Source organism: Acyrthosiphon pisum, chromosome A1 (genome assembly GCF_005508785.2).
Source record: "Acyrthosiphon pisum isolate AL4f chromosome A1, pea_aphid_22Mar2018_4r6ur, whole genome shotgun sequence".
NCBI classification, from domain to species: domain Eukaryota; kingdom Metazoa; phylum Arthropoda; class Insecta; order Hemiptera; family Aphididae; genus Acyrthosiphon; species Acyrthosiphon pisum.
Window position 1 is genome coordinate 41964982 of NC_042494.1, and position 12471 is coordinate 41977452.

Genomic DNA, 12471 nt, shown 5'->3' on the forward strand with positions numbered 1-12471 from the left:
GGGGTGGAAAATTCAAACTAAAGAAATTAAATAACAGTAATATATTATGTACTTCACGTAGTGTAGATATCAGTCTTTTGGTTGAGCTCAGGGTCGACGGAAATTCCAGTTGTCCACCAGAGCTTTGTGACGCCAACGCCGTCGCCGAAACGCGGGTCCCAACGCCAATGGTGACTGATGGGAAATTACCGAACCGTTGCCGGTTGGCGATGGGTTTACATCGTCTGAACACAATCCCGCGTCACCACCACCACTGGAGGTGGTGCTTGTGCTGCCGGTGCTGACGGTGCCACCGCCAAACGCGGATGAGTACCCAGAAAAGCTGTCACCACTGCCTCCACCACCACCACCACCCGCAGGCTTTCCGCGGCTGTTGGTGCTACTGGTGCTGGTGCTGCTGGTGCTATTGCTACGGCACCGGCATCGGGCGCAATGCCTGCAGCACTTGACCCGTGGTATGCGGTCCGAGTCCGCGGAGTATCTGAGCACGCCGCCATCGGCGTGACCTGGCCACACCGGCCGCGGTATGCAGTACTGATGCACGTCGATGACACCCTCCTTGATGGGCGACAATAGCCACGGTGCCGACGTTCTTTGTACCGGACTACCCGACGATCCGTCCGACGACGGAGGCGTCGTACCGTTCCTCAGACACTTCGTGGCCGGCGGCGAACCCTTGTCCAAGCTTGAGTGGTCCGAGTGTGGTTGGCTGTCGTACCCAGAACTACCACTCTTGTTCTTCCACGTCTCATTATTGTTGTGGTGTACGAGCTCGTCATCCACATAAATCGGATTTATTCTGTAACAGCGTAAACATGAAATACAATCGGATTCGTCCCTTAGCAATTCCTATAGCAGATATTCATTTGATTTTGGGGGCTATACCTAAATAATTTAGTGAAAAAAAATTTGAAATTTAGTGTAATTATTACCCAATATTAATAATATACCTAATATTATTATATACCGACCATATTATATATTATATACTTCAATCGCTCTCGACGACGATTAGAACTAATTATTATCGACATGCGTTATAATGTACGGTTATTCGTCAATAATTGTCTACAATTATCATTATTAATAAGAAACCTAAATTGGAATTATTTAATATTATACACACAATTTGCAAGATTATCGTGTTTAATAACTAGGTAATTAGTAATAACTGCATAATATAATATGTTATTAGATAATCAGGTAAAACGTGAAATCTTTTATAAATCTATTTTCACCGTAGCATAAACCTCTATGTTGGAGCTTATCCACGGGAGATTATTGTATTACATCAAAATTGTACTTATTGAATTCAAATAGTCATGGTTTGTGATTATTATCATTATACGGGGTAAATCGAAAGGGTTTGGTTATAACTAAAAAAAAAATGTAATGGGTATACAATCTAAAATCTTAATATTATTATTGTATCATCCAGTGCCTAAAAATCACGAACCTAATTCGCACACCTAACTCCACTCACCAAAATATTTTAAAATAATAGACCTAGTAGTGTGTGTATGAATTAAAAGTACTGCACACACTTTTAATTTACTACTGCATACTTCATATTTGTTACTGCTCATAGTATGTGCTACTGTGTTACTCTACAGAATTTTAGGTCCTGGTATTATCTTTTGTAATCATATTATATTGAATCTATGATTATATATAGTTAGTAGTTTAGTACTCAATCTAATAAGTCCCATAATAGTTCTGATATTCCAGAATAATTTTAAAGAAATTATCAAGACACTTATATTTAGTTATAATTAATCCATATTATACGTTCTATTTTAGAAGATAAGTACCATTTTTTTTGTTAAGAATATAATATAATATTTATAATAAATTTATAAATTATGACTTAAATTGTATAAACTTTACAGTACCTATAATGGAATACGAATATATAATGAATAATACCCGGATGGCGGATTGTATTACTTATAATATTATATTTAGGTTTATGATCGCCGAACGGAAAGTACTTGTTAATAACTTTATGTCTATTATTCTGCACTAATAATTTTTACTTATGTTACCTTTAACAAATGATAGTTACATGTTTTTCCTGTACTAATAACATACCTAGTTCAAAAAAATTATTTAAGTTGTTCTTTAAATGTATAATTTAGTGAGTTACTTATTGCAACAAGACACTATAGAGTTATATTATACATCTATATTATTCAGTTATTATCTAATTATATTCAAACATCAAACTTTTAAAACGACGTTAGGTATCAGATATCAGGTCAAAAGGCAAATATGTGAGTAAATAATAAAACGTTATTTTGAGCAGATGATTATTTGAAAAGCCCTTATTTTGGTGAGATGTGTTGTCAAATGTAAATTACAAGCACGAGTGAGATTTACTAATTAGTAATTAAAAAATAAAACAGGATTGACAAGTCTTGAATTAGATTAATAATAATTTGTATTCAATAATAATATTAGGTATGTATTATAAATTACAATATTAATTGTGGTATATTATATTTCATTGACGATTGATTGAGAAACAAATCTAGAAAAAAAAACTGTTATATACTAGTCTTGTAACACACTCCATGTATAATTTTGTAAAAGCCGACTGGCGTTAATTCTAATAAAATAAAAAAAATAAAAATAAAAAACCGTGGAATTGGCTCCTGCTTTTTAATAGGTTTGTGTAACTTTTCATTGGGATCATCGCTATAATAGTCTAATGGATATTGTGTTAAATTTTAATTATTACAATTGTATAAACATACAAAAAAATATTCTAAAAGAATAAGGAATAGGCTCTGCATCTATTTTTAAGGATGGTTTATGTTATATTACATGTATATGAACATTTTTCAAAGGTAAAAAGTAACAAAATAAGTAATGTGAGAAATTTTTAAAATTATAATATAAATATTTTTTGAATTACAAAAAATTCAAAATAGCCAAAACAGCTAAAAGAGTGAAAATCAATATTTTTCGTTCAAACTTTGCATAATATCCAATTTTTACAAACTTTAGACACTTACAAAAAAACAATTAAACTAGGTACCTAAGTTTTTTTTATATTGTTTACATTTGTATGAACAACTTACCAAGAACCTACTTATTGTAATACATTTTTCAACAGAGAAATATAAATAAATAAAACTACAAGAAAATATCAAATATATACTAATAGTTAATAAAAGAGCAAAATTATATTATTATTTCCCAAAAAATGCTCTAATAGGTATATATTTAGTGAATATATTTGGTGAAAATGTTAAATTTTTACGATTATTCTTTTTTTGTAATATCATAAAACGATAGTGATTTTATGGAAACTGGTGTTGCCATTAATATTCCGTTTCCTAATGATTTTTGTTAAGTTATAAAATATTAAGAACATTATTGTAAATTTCCAATTGTTGGTGCTTTTAGGGGGAAAAGGCATCAACGATCAAATGGTCTACCTGAAACCACACAAAATGTTCTAAATAATATATTGCTCCAAACCAAGATGATAGACTAAACATTTTTTTCGTAACAGAGTAAAAGACACATGATTGTAACTTGTAAGTATTATATTATTATCAGTACATAATCCACTAGTTCATCACTCCACTAAAAAAATGTGGTTCGTTCAATTATATAATTTCTATTAGGTAAGTAGTTGGTACCATAAAATTATAATTTGATGAATAATATATTCTTATTGATAGGTACCAATTTATGGACATCATTAAAACAAATTGAGGAATTTTGATGTCAATCGGTATCAGTGAATAATATTCAATCAAAATTTAAAAAAAATGTAAAACACTTAAAATAATGTTTTAAAAATATTTTGTTGTACTCGAAGCTATACAGCAATATAATTTTGTACCGAATCAACGATTCAGAAAGTTCTTTCGGCTGGAGAATAACAATAAAATTAATAATCTGTTATTGTAAAATATCAAGTGTACGCCATCAAATGCATATTACTCAAATTAGTATCATACCTATAACCCATATAGGTAGTTCAAAAGTAGTAAATAGCTGTGATAATTACGACCATTCTTAACACATTGTATTATATGCACACAACGTGGCGCGAACAAATCATGAATGAAAATACAATTAAGTTTTTATCGCGGAAGGTTATATTTACACGTACTATTACGTTATAATATTATGTACAAACACAATAAATAAAATCATGCAATGTTAATTTAGTCTATAGGACTGTAATCATCGTCGTACTTAATAGTTAATATAGGTACATATTATACTTAAAATACCCTAGATAGTTGGAAATATTATGACTGTGTACATGGGATGTTTAAACAACAACGGATTGGTTAACATTTTTCAAGGTAAAATGACTTATTTCTACATTTTGTTTAATAATATGTAATTACATATGAATTTACGAACAAATTAGAAGAAAAATGTCGAAAATAATTAAATGTTACGAATTCCACGGAGTTTCTCAAGTTTCCGAATTTTACGATCTTTGATTTAATTTTATATAGACACTATATTTAGTTCAGAAAAAAAAACAAATCTCACTCTCACCTAATTAAAATTTCAAAATAATTTAACCTATCACTGACTTACGAGTAATAAATAATTATTTTTATGGTCATATTAATATTTTTTATATAGTCTTCAAAACGTTTGTCATAGTATACAATTTGAAAACCTTGTAAATATCATCCAAGTCAGACTCCAACAGTGTGTTTTGTGTTACAACATTTATGTAGATTAAAGATAGTTAATGTAGGCTCATCTTAAATGTTGGGTTATAAGTTCCATTACATTATGTGCATAATCTATCATAACATCATCTTTACTAAATTTCAGCCAGATAAAAATGTCATAGACTGAGCAACGACCTTCCCATCAGTATCTATGGTAAAATTTCTCCACACAACTTAAATTGCAGTCACTATCAACTAATTCCGTAAAAGCGGACTATCATCAAAATACATTCTAAAAGATGTAGTAGTAATTATTTAATTTTCTTCAAATCTTTTTTTTTATCGGTTATGCAATTTTTATAACACCTAATTTGATGAGAAAATATTATAACTAGTCTCAATGGCCTTTTGTTGCCAGTGGATTTAACAATAATAGAAAAATACAAGTACTTAATACTATACTAAAGTATGATGAAAGAAATCATAACTAGAAAACTACGCTTGCTCACCAAAAACGAATACTGAAATACCTATAATTTTGAAAACATTTTGAGAGTTATACCTTGGAATACTTTAGTCTTCTATATATTATTATATGTAGGTTTTTATAAACTGAAACAATTAAACTTAACTACCTAATCGGTAAGTAATATTATTATCAATAAATATAGGTATAATTATTAGTATTTGTGTGTGTATACGTAATACGTATGTTATTATATTATATAATACTTTAGATTAAATACACTATAATGTAGTATATTTAATCTATGTTACTTGTTATATTAGATATTACGAAGTCCCATGTCTCTTACAATTTGAATATCCTATTGAATTATGTAATTACAAAAAAAAATGTAACGAATAATTTGTTTTAGCTCCTGCTCATGATTGTAAGTACCTACGTTATGCATGGTGGATGGTGGTGCAGAATTTTACAGACAGAGTGATAGCCATGATTCATAAACGATAAATGGAAATAAAAGAATAAAATATAATATAATATTATTACTAAATATTTATATATATATATTTTAAATTATATTTTATATTTATATGCATTTCTCTTTCTCGTCAGACCGTATAAGGTCAGCTGGAGGAATTGCAACATGATTTCGGTCTTCTTGTGCTACGGGGAGAATAACGCACGAACAATGGGGGCCGATCACGGTGCATATCAATCGTCCGACAAATTGTCACAAAAGAGAACCGAAGGATAAGTAAGTCATGTTCGCGCGAGCTGATTTTTGTTCGTGAAAATTTTTCGTAGCCGGCCGTAAATCTCGTATCGGCCCCGTGTCTTCGTGCCGAGGATATGAAGGTAAAACGATATTGTTACTTATATATAATATATATATAAGGCTGTATTATAAGCACTGCTTGTACACTATACATAAATAAATACATCGCTAGTCGACTGCAGTGCACCACCGTGGTATATATATATTATATATAGTGACCTTGAGATGTGTGTGTGTGTGTGTGCGTATTTTATTTTTTATCTCAAATATCCAAGTACGTCCTTATTAGGTTTCTCTCGAGTCTGCTGGACCATAACCGGCGAAATACCACATATACCGCCGTATAAATACTCGGATGCCGTGCAGATCCAGTTGCGCCTCTCGATTTTTGGGCTCATAATTTTGGTTCAATAATGGGTAACAATTATCTTCGCGTGTTCACGGAGTGCACCGACCCGGATTCACGGGCCGGTTCAGAGTTCACGGCTACAGTGTTCAAATCACGGTACCGTGGCCTATGATTTTTCGTGTAATTTACCAAAATATCAAATGGTAAATGAAACATTTTTTAAAATTGTTGTACGATTATCATATTTATAACAATGCGTGTTACGACATCGATACATTTAAACGATTAATTTATTGTACCCACGAGCTATTTCATATCTGTTAGTAGGTACCTACATATTGTTATACTGTCGTCTGTCGTGATACCGTATATGTGGCGTGTGTTTACATAGTAAATAATAAATATACTATAAAGTCTACCGTGCAGTTAAGTTTTTCAAACATAACACTTAAAAAAATCTGTTCATCCGGAAAAAAAAATACTGTTGCTTAAAATGAAAATCAAAAAATTGGTTTGATTTCTTCAATCTCAATGAAGTGTAAGCAAACCAGGCAGATACAAACGGAAATCTCACTTTTCAACTATTACTGCATCTAACAAACGCTGACTGAATATCGTCATCACTAATTTAAATGATGTGTAGAAACCAGTTTTTTTTGCCCGCTAAATTATTCACGTGGGATTCACCTTCGCTCTCTAATTCTCCGATAAACCACTGTAACCAATCGGAAGCAGGAAGCAAAAATGAAGATGGAATTACTATAGGAATAAAAAAAATATGTAACTAGGTACATATATACATATATACATTTTTTTAAATAAAGACAATATTAACAATATCATTAATAGTTATCGCCTAAGATAAAAAACGTAGCAAATAAAGCACGTATAACATATACGGATCATCTATCGTTCAGTGATTCTCACGTTAGTTATGTTTCTTAATGCGTAGTTGGATTTATATTGAAAGAATAATTAGTTATTTTCTAAATTTTTATTTAAAAATTAAAATGCACACATATTCACGTATTATAATCCGATATTTAAATCACACGATTCTGACATGATGGGTTCTTATTGGCATTTAGGTATATTGGCATTAACAGGTAGTAGGCATTTTAGTACCTACTTATCGTTTATACTTTTATGAAAATATATAGTAATATGTATCTGATATTTTGTCTGTTTGAAGAATTTGCTGTCACCTAGTTGAATCACTCGAAAATATGGCTACGACTATCAACTTTACTTAATGATATATAATATATTATGCCCTGTTACAATATTGTTATTAAACAATTTACCTAGTAACGGCGTAGACATGAGACTTCTTGTAGTGGTTGATTGGATAAACAGTGGCCAGCGGATCGTCTGTCGGATTGGCCGGCAATTGCAGCCATTTGTGCATCTCTGAAGACACACGCACCCATTACACTTCAAATACTACCTGTAATATTATAAAAAGGTCGTCATGAGCTTATATCTATTATATTATATTATATATTATATATATGATATAGAACATTTGATTTATTTGTAGTAATTTTGTTATGCATGCGCCTATATATTATAATATGTCAAAAACACAAAACTGATTAAAATTCTAAGGAAGCTATTGCCAGAAGTTAAACTAATTTATACATAGATAACGCTATTTAAATATTATATTAAGTTACATCATATACCATATTTAATCAATGGTTAAACAGCTGTCACTTTCGATGCACTTAATACTATAATATATCGTCTTACAAGTTTCACTTTATTATTATTCAAACTGTTAATACAAATTCCTTTTTTTTTAGTTTATGATTTGTTATTCTTATAATAGTAATGGCCAATGACTAATTCCTATAAGAACGTATGTGATTTGTGTTTCCATATTATGAAGAATACGTCTCGACAAAATTAAAATTATTATTATTATTATTTATTATATAACTTTTCAGCCATATCAATCTAATCCTGTAATATTTTTAGGCTTTGTTTATATTTTAATAGTTAAACAAATACTATTTTAATATAATATTATAATAATATTTATCATTATAATACCTACATTATTTTATTTACTGAACTCATAAGCTTATGCTCATATACTCATTATAGTTTTTTATTGAGTATAGTTTATATTGTTATAGCGTAAATACTTAATAGTATCTATTATACCTAATATATTTTCAATTTTGTTATTATTAATAATGGGCTATTATAATATTTAATTGTAATAGTTTTATTTTAATTAACGCAGATGTGTTAGAAACAATTGCATATAATTGCATCTTTAATTTTAGAATCACAAAAAAGGCGAGGAGAAACGAGTTTGGTTAATTTAAAAATATAAAACCAGATAATATTAGGTTTCATAATTTATTTTTACAGATATAGTTCCAGTTTGATTTTGCATATTATTTTTTTTATCTTATACTTTTTTTTTTATAGTAGGTGATGCTTTGTTTTGTTAAGAATTAAAAAAAAACTTATAATCTTTTAATTTAGAAAGTTTGAAAACGAAATCTTTAAGGTAAAAACATATTAACTTTAACTGCTGTAGTTCTTATGGATTTTACTAAAATACTCTATATTTAATTGGTGGTAATAAGAAGAAGTGATTCTTTATTAAGTTTTTATTTAAGTTATTTATAAAAAAAATGATTAGGTTTACCAATCTATTTAAAGAAAATAAATTCAAGCAAAATAAAGACCATACAAATTGTTTTTATAATCAGATTTACAAATTTGGATATTTTGAATTTTTCCAAAAAAATTTAAATCAAATTAAAATGTTTTATTTACAGTATTAAAACATATTTTATATTACATGTGTAGCGCTAATGACTATAAATTATATATAAAAAAAATTTTAAATATTGATGAGAACAAAAGTAATTTCATTTGTCATCTGTATATAGTATGGTATGTTTATACTGCATTTTAAGTTAATATGTATTAATTAATAATACATTATTAAAACAAGTGAGTTATAATTACTTCAAGTGTATGTTATTATAATCGCTTAAATGACTGACCAGAAAAACGAGCTTCGATAAAATAAAATAATTCTTAAAGTGTTGAACTTTACTTTTAACTTTCCAAGATCCACAATAATTTTAATTTTATCACAATTTTGATTAGTATTGACAAAAAAAAGTGCGGGGCTCATTAATCTTACGGGTTTAACTTATAGAAGCAGTGGTAATAAACGTAATATTCATCGGAAACCTTGCCACATATACCAAAGTTCAATCAACCCAATGTCGTCCGGTAGAATCTATAGTATTGTGTCAATGGACAATGATGAAAAATGAAAGAAAAAAAATGTAATCAATTCTATTATGACAAAAATTATTTTTATAATATATATATACACACACACACGTCCCGAGGCATCTTCCACGTGTATAGCAGCCATTAGCGGGTACAATGCACACAATACGTATTGGGCAATTATTGTGAGATTGGATGTATCGTATATAATATAACAATATAACTGTTTTGGGACGAACATTATATTATGAATCGCGAGCAATTATAACTGTTGCATTTCCATTTCAACAACCCCGTGGCATAATGGCACGACGAAATACGACTGAGTCAGTCCCTATAATAGAGACGTGCAGACGATTGATGTATAGGGTTATGGGTTACCGAATTGTTACCGCCGTCGTTGTAGTTTCTATAGTTTGTTTGTTTAGATATGTTTTTCTCGTTGCGTAACTCGCATACATAATATTACGTCTTGTTATAATAATTATGTCTAATTATTTAGATAGGTAGTTATCGGATGGTCAGTATTCGCGTGGGATTATATCCGACGAGGCGTGATCAAAAGTGTACGAACTGTACGCGAAAATATTATATCCTGCGATCGTATCGCCAATACACTTCGCTATACTACAATATACCAACTCTAAAGACTAAAACGATTTTGGACTGTAAGTGATAACGATGTATAAATCACTGAACCAGTCCATTATTAATGTAATGACTCGAAAAACGAGAAGCGATTTCACACAATGTTAAAAATAAATTAAAATGCATATAATACAAATAGTATTTCACAATTATTTAGATATCATATTATTTTTATATCAATAGGTATACAAAAATAGTAAATACTTCACTAATATATTCTTAAAAATTTAAAAATTTAACTTCTACAATAAAAAAATTACATGTATTTTTGAGTTATCATACCAATATATGGGTTCTATGAATTTATTTTTTCGGATAGTCACATAATTTCAGTATACTTACCACTTATACGATTACTTATTTGCAATACTATTATTTTCTTTCCACGATATAATATTATACTGGCTCATAGGTGTACTTACGGGGGAGGGAGTTCATAGGGTTTCACCCGCTCCACACCATTGATAATTTCTGAGAACACCACTATACTGGATAGTGACTATATACTCACATTCTTCTGCAACGTTCAATGTTGTCACTCATTTTTATCATAAAATCTTCAATTCACTGGTTAATTTTCAAATTTCCGCACCTTACTTTTTCCAACTAATCAGCAAACTATTGAATTAAAAAAAAACTTGACTCTTCGCACTAGTTAACAGACCTTTCCCTGCAGACCTTCTCATCTGTTACATCTGTTCTCATCCATTTCTGATTATATTCTTCTCTCGACATCAAACTTTTCAAATTCACCGTTCAATGCTTCATATAGTTTATATTTATATTTTTTAGATTCCGAGCGGAGCGAGGAAGCTATTGTTTTACAATGGTGTTTATTTATTTTTTTTTTTTATCCTGTATACAAAATTTCTACCAGAAGGAGTGCTTCGATTTAAACATATAGTACCTTATATTTTCGAAAATTGGATCAAGATGGCATTTTAAGGAGGTCATTTTTTGATTTTCTCAATAGTTATTTAATGCCACGGGAAAAACCACCGAAAAATTACGAAAAAACGTTAAAATGGGGTTTTAATTTCTAACGCTTTGTTTATCACCATAGAAACGAATAAAAAATTATAATATTATAATATTAATTCAACTTACATGATAAAATAAATAATAACAATATAAAATATCCAGACTAACAAACCGTCTCCGTTTAGAGTGGTTTTTCTTATACAATGATATTATATCATTGGATTCAAGTCTAATACAATCCATTATACAATAATCCACTTGTAATCTACTGTACAGCAGAGCGACATCCACTTACCTGCTTTTTATAATTAAAGCTATATGTTGAAAATAAAATAAGTCTTCTTTATATGAAATAAAAATAAATAAACAAACAAATGTCATTGTGAAATTAATGTTTTGGCCGTTTATAATTATACTTTGTTGCTATGCAAATTTCGCATGTTATTTATCATGACTGTCTAAACAGTTTAACTTCCGATAAATCGTAATTTGACTTGTTCGCGCGTTATTGTATAAAGCTGACTATTTTCCACGCAATGATGGATCGTCAACAAAAAGAATCACAAAATGCCTTTAAGCTTACAAAAGACCAGTTGGAATTTCTAGGAATGGTAGCTAATACTGTACAGTCTGCAGCTATGCACAGAAATTCCATCATGGTACCCAGAAAAATGAACGCCCCGGAATGTAATAAGACAAACAGCAAGTTGAAGGTTGGAGACGCTGAAATACGACCAGTTCTGCAGCTACAAGTACCGAAAAGACGTAATGTTAGAGCGAAGTTGGCTGCAATACTGATGTTGTCAAGAGCACTGTCAAATGCTCTACGTGCGGCAGCCGTGAACAGATCACTAAACTACGTCACACCTGTACGCTTTCCTGGACGTGTCGCAATAGATTTGATCGGAAAAAGGCGTTTTCGAAAAGTTGCGATAACCGATGGTAGTGCGCCATGTTGTCGGCAGTCGGTCACTGCAGATATCGTACTACAGGATTTACAACAGCTGCAGTCCACGGACTGTGTACAGACTGCAGGTGTTGTAACGGTGTATATCCAACCTGCAGCCTTGCCTGCAGTGATTTGTCCACGGAAAACCGATGACGATATTGTGAAAGATGAAAATGTTGGCCTGGCAGAAGCAACAATAGCTGTTCGTCGACGTAGGCCGATCCTATCGGTTTTAGGGAGAAGACTCCTTAAAGTCGGTAGGATTTTATGTTGCTGGTGCACCACAGTACCGTCCGAAGGTACGAAATAGCTATGAGCTAGCTTGCCTCTAGACAACGAGATATAGGTTAAGTTTTGACTGAAGGAAAATGTTCGGTTATC

The 12471-nt window shown here is 30.7% G+C and overlaps 1 protein-coding gene across 2 annotated transcripts in view; it reads right to left on the reverse strand.

The window, feature by feature from the left end:
* Positions 1 to 12471, reverse strand: part of LOC100165172 — an 80388-nt gene that overhangs the window by 27047 nt on the left and 40870 nt on the right. The window contains exon 4 of one of the 2 annotated variants that reach the window (XM_029487078.1): positions 638 to 799. The exons of the other annotated variant lie outside the window; for it this stretch is intronic. Coding sequence (XP_029342938.1) covers positions 776 to 799 — 24 coding nt within the window. The 3' untranslated portion in view covers positions 638 to 775. Of the gene's footprint in view, positions 1 to 637; positions 800 to 12471 lie in introns of those variants that run through there. 2 annotated transcript variants of the gene reach the window in all.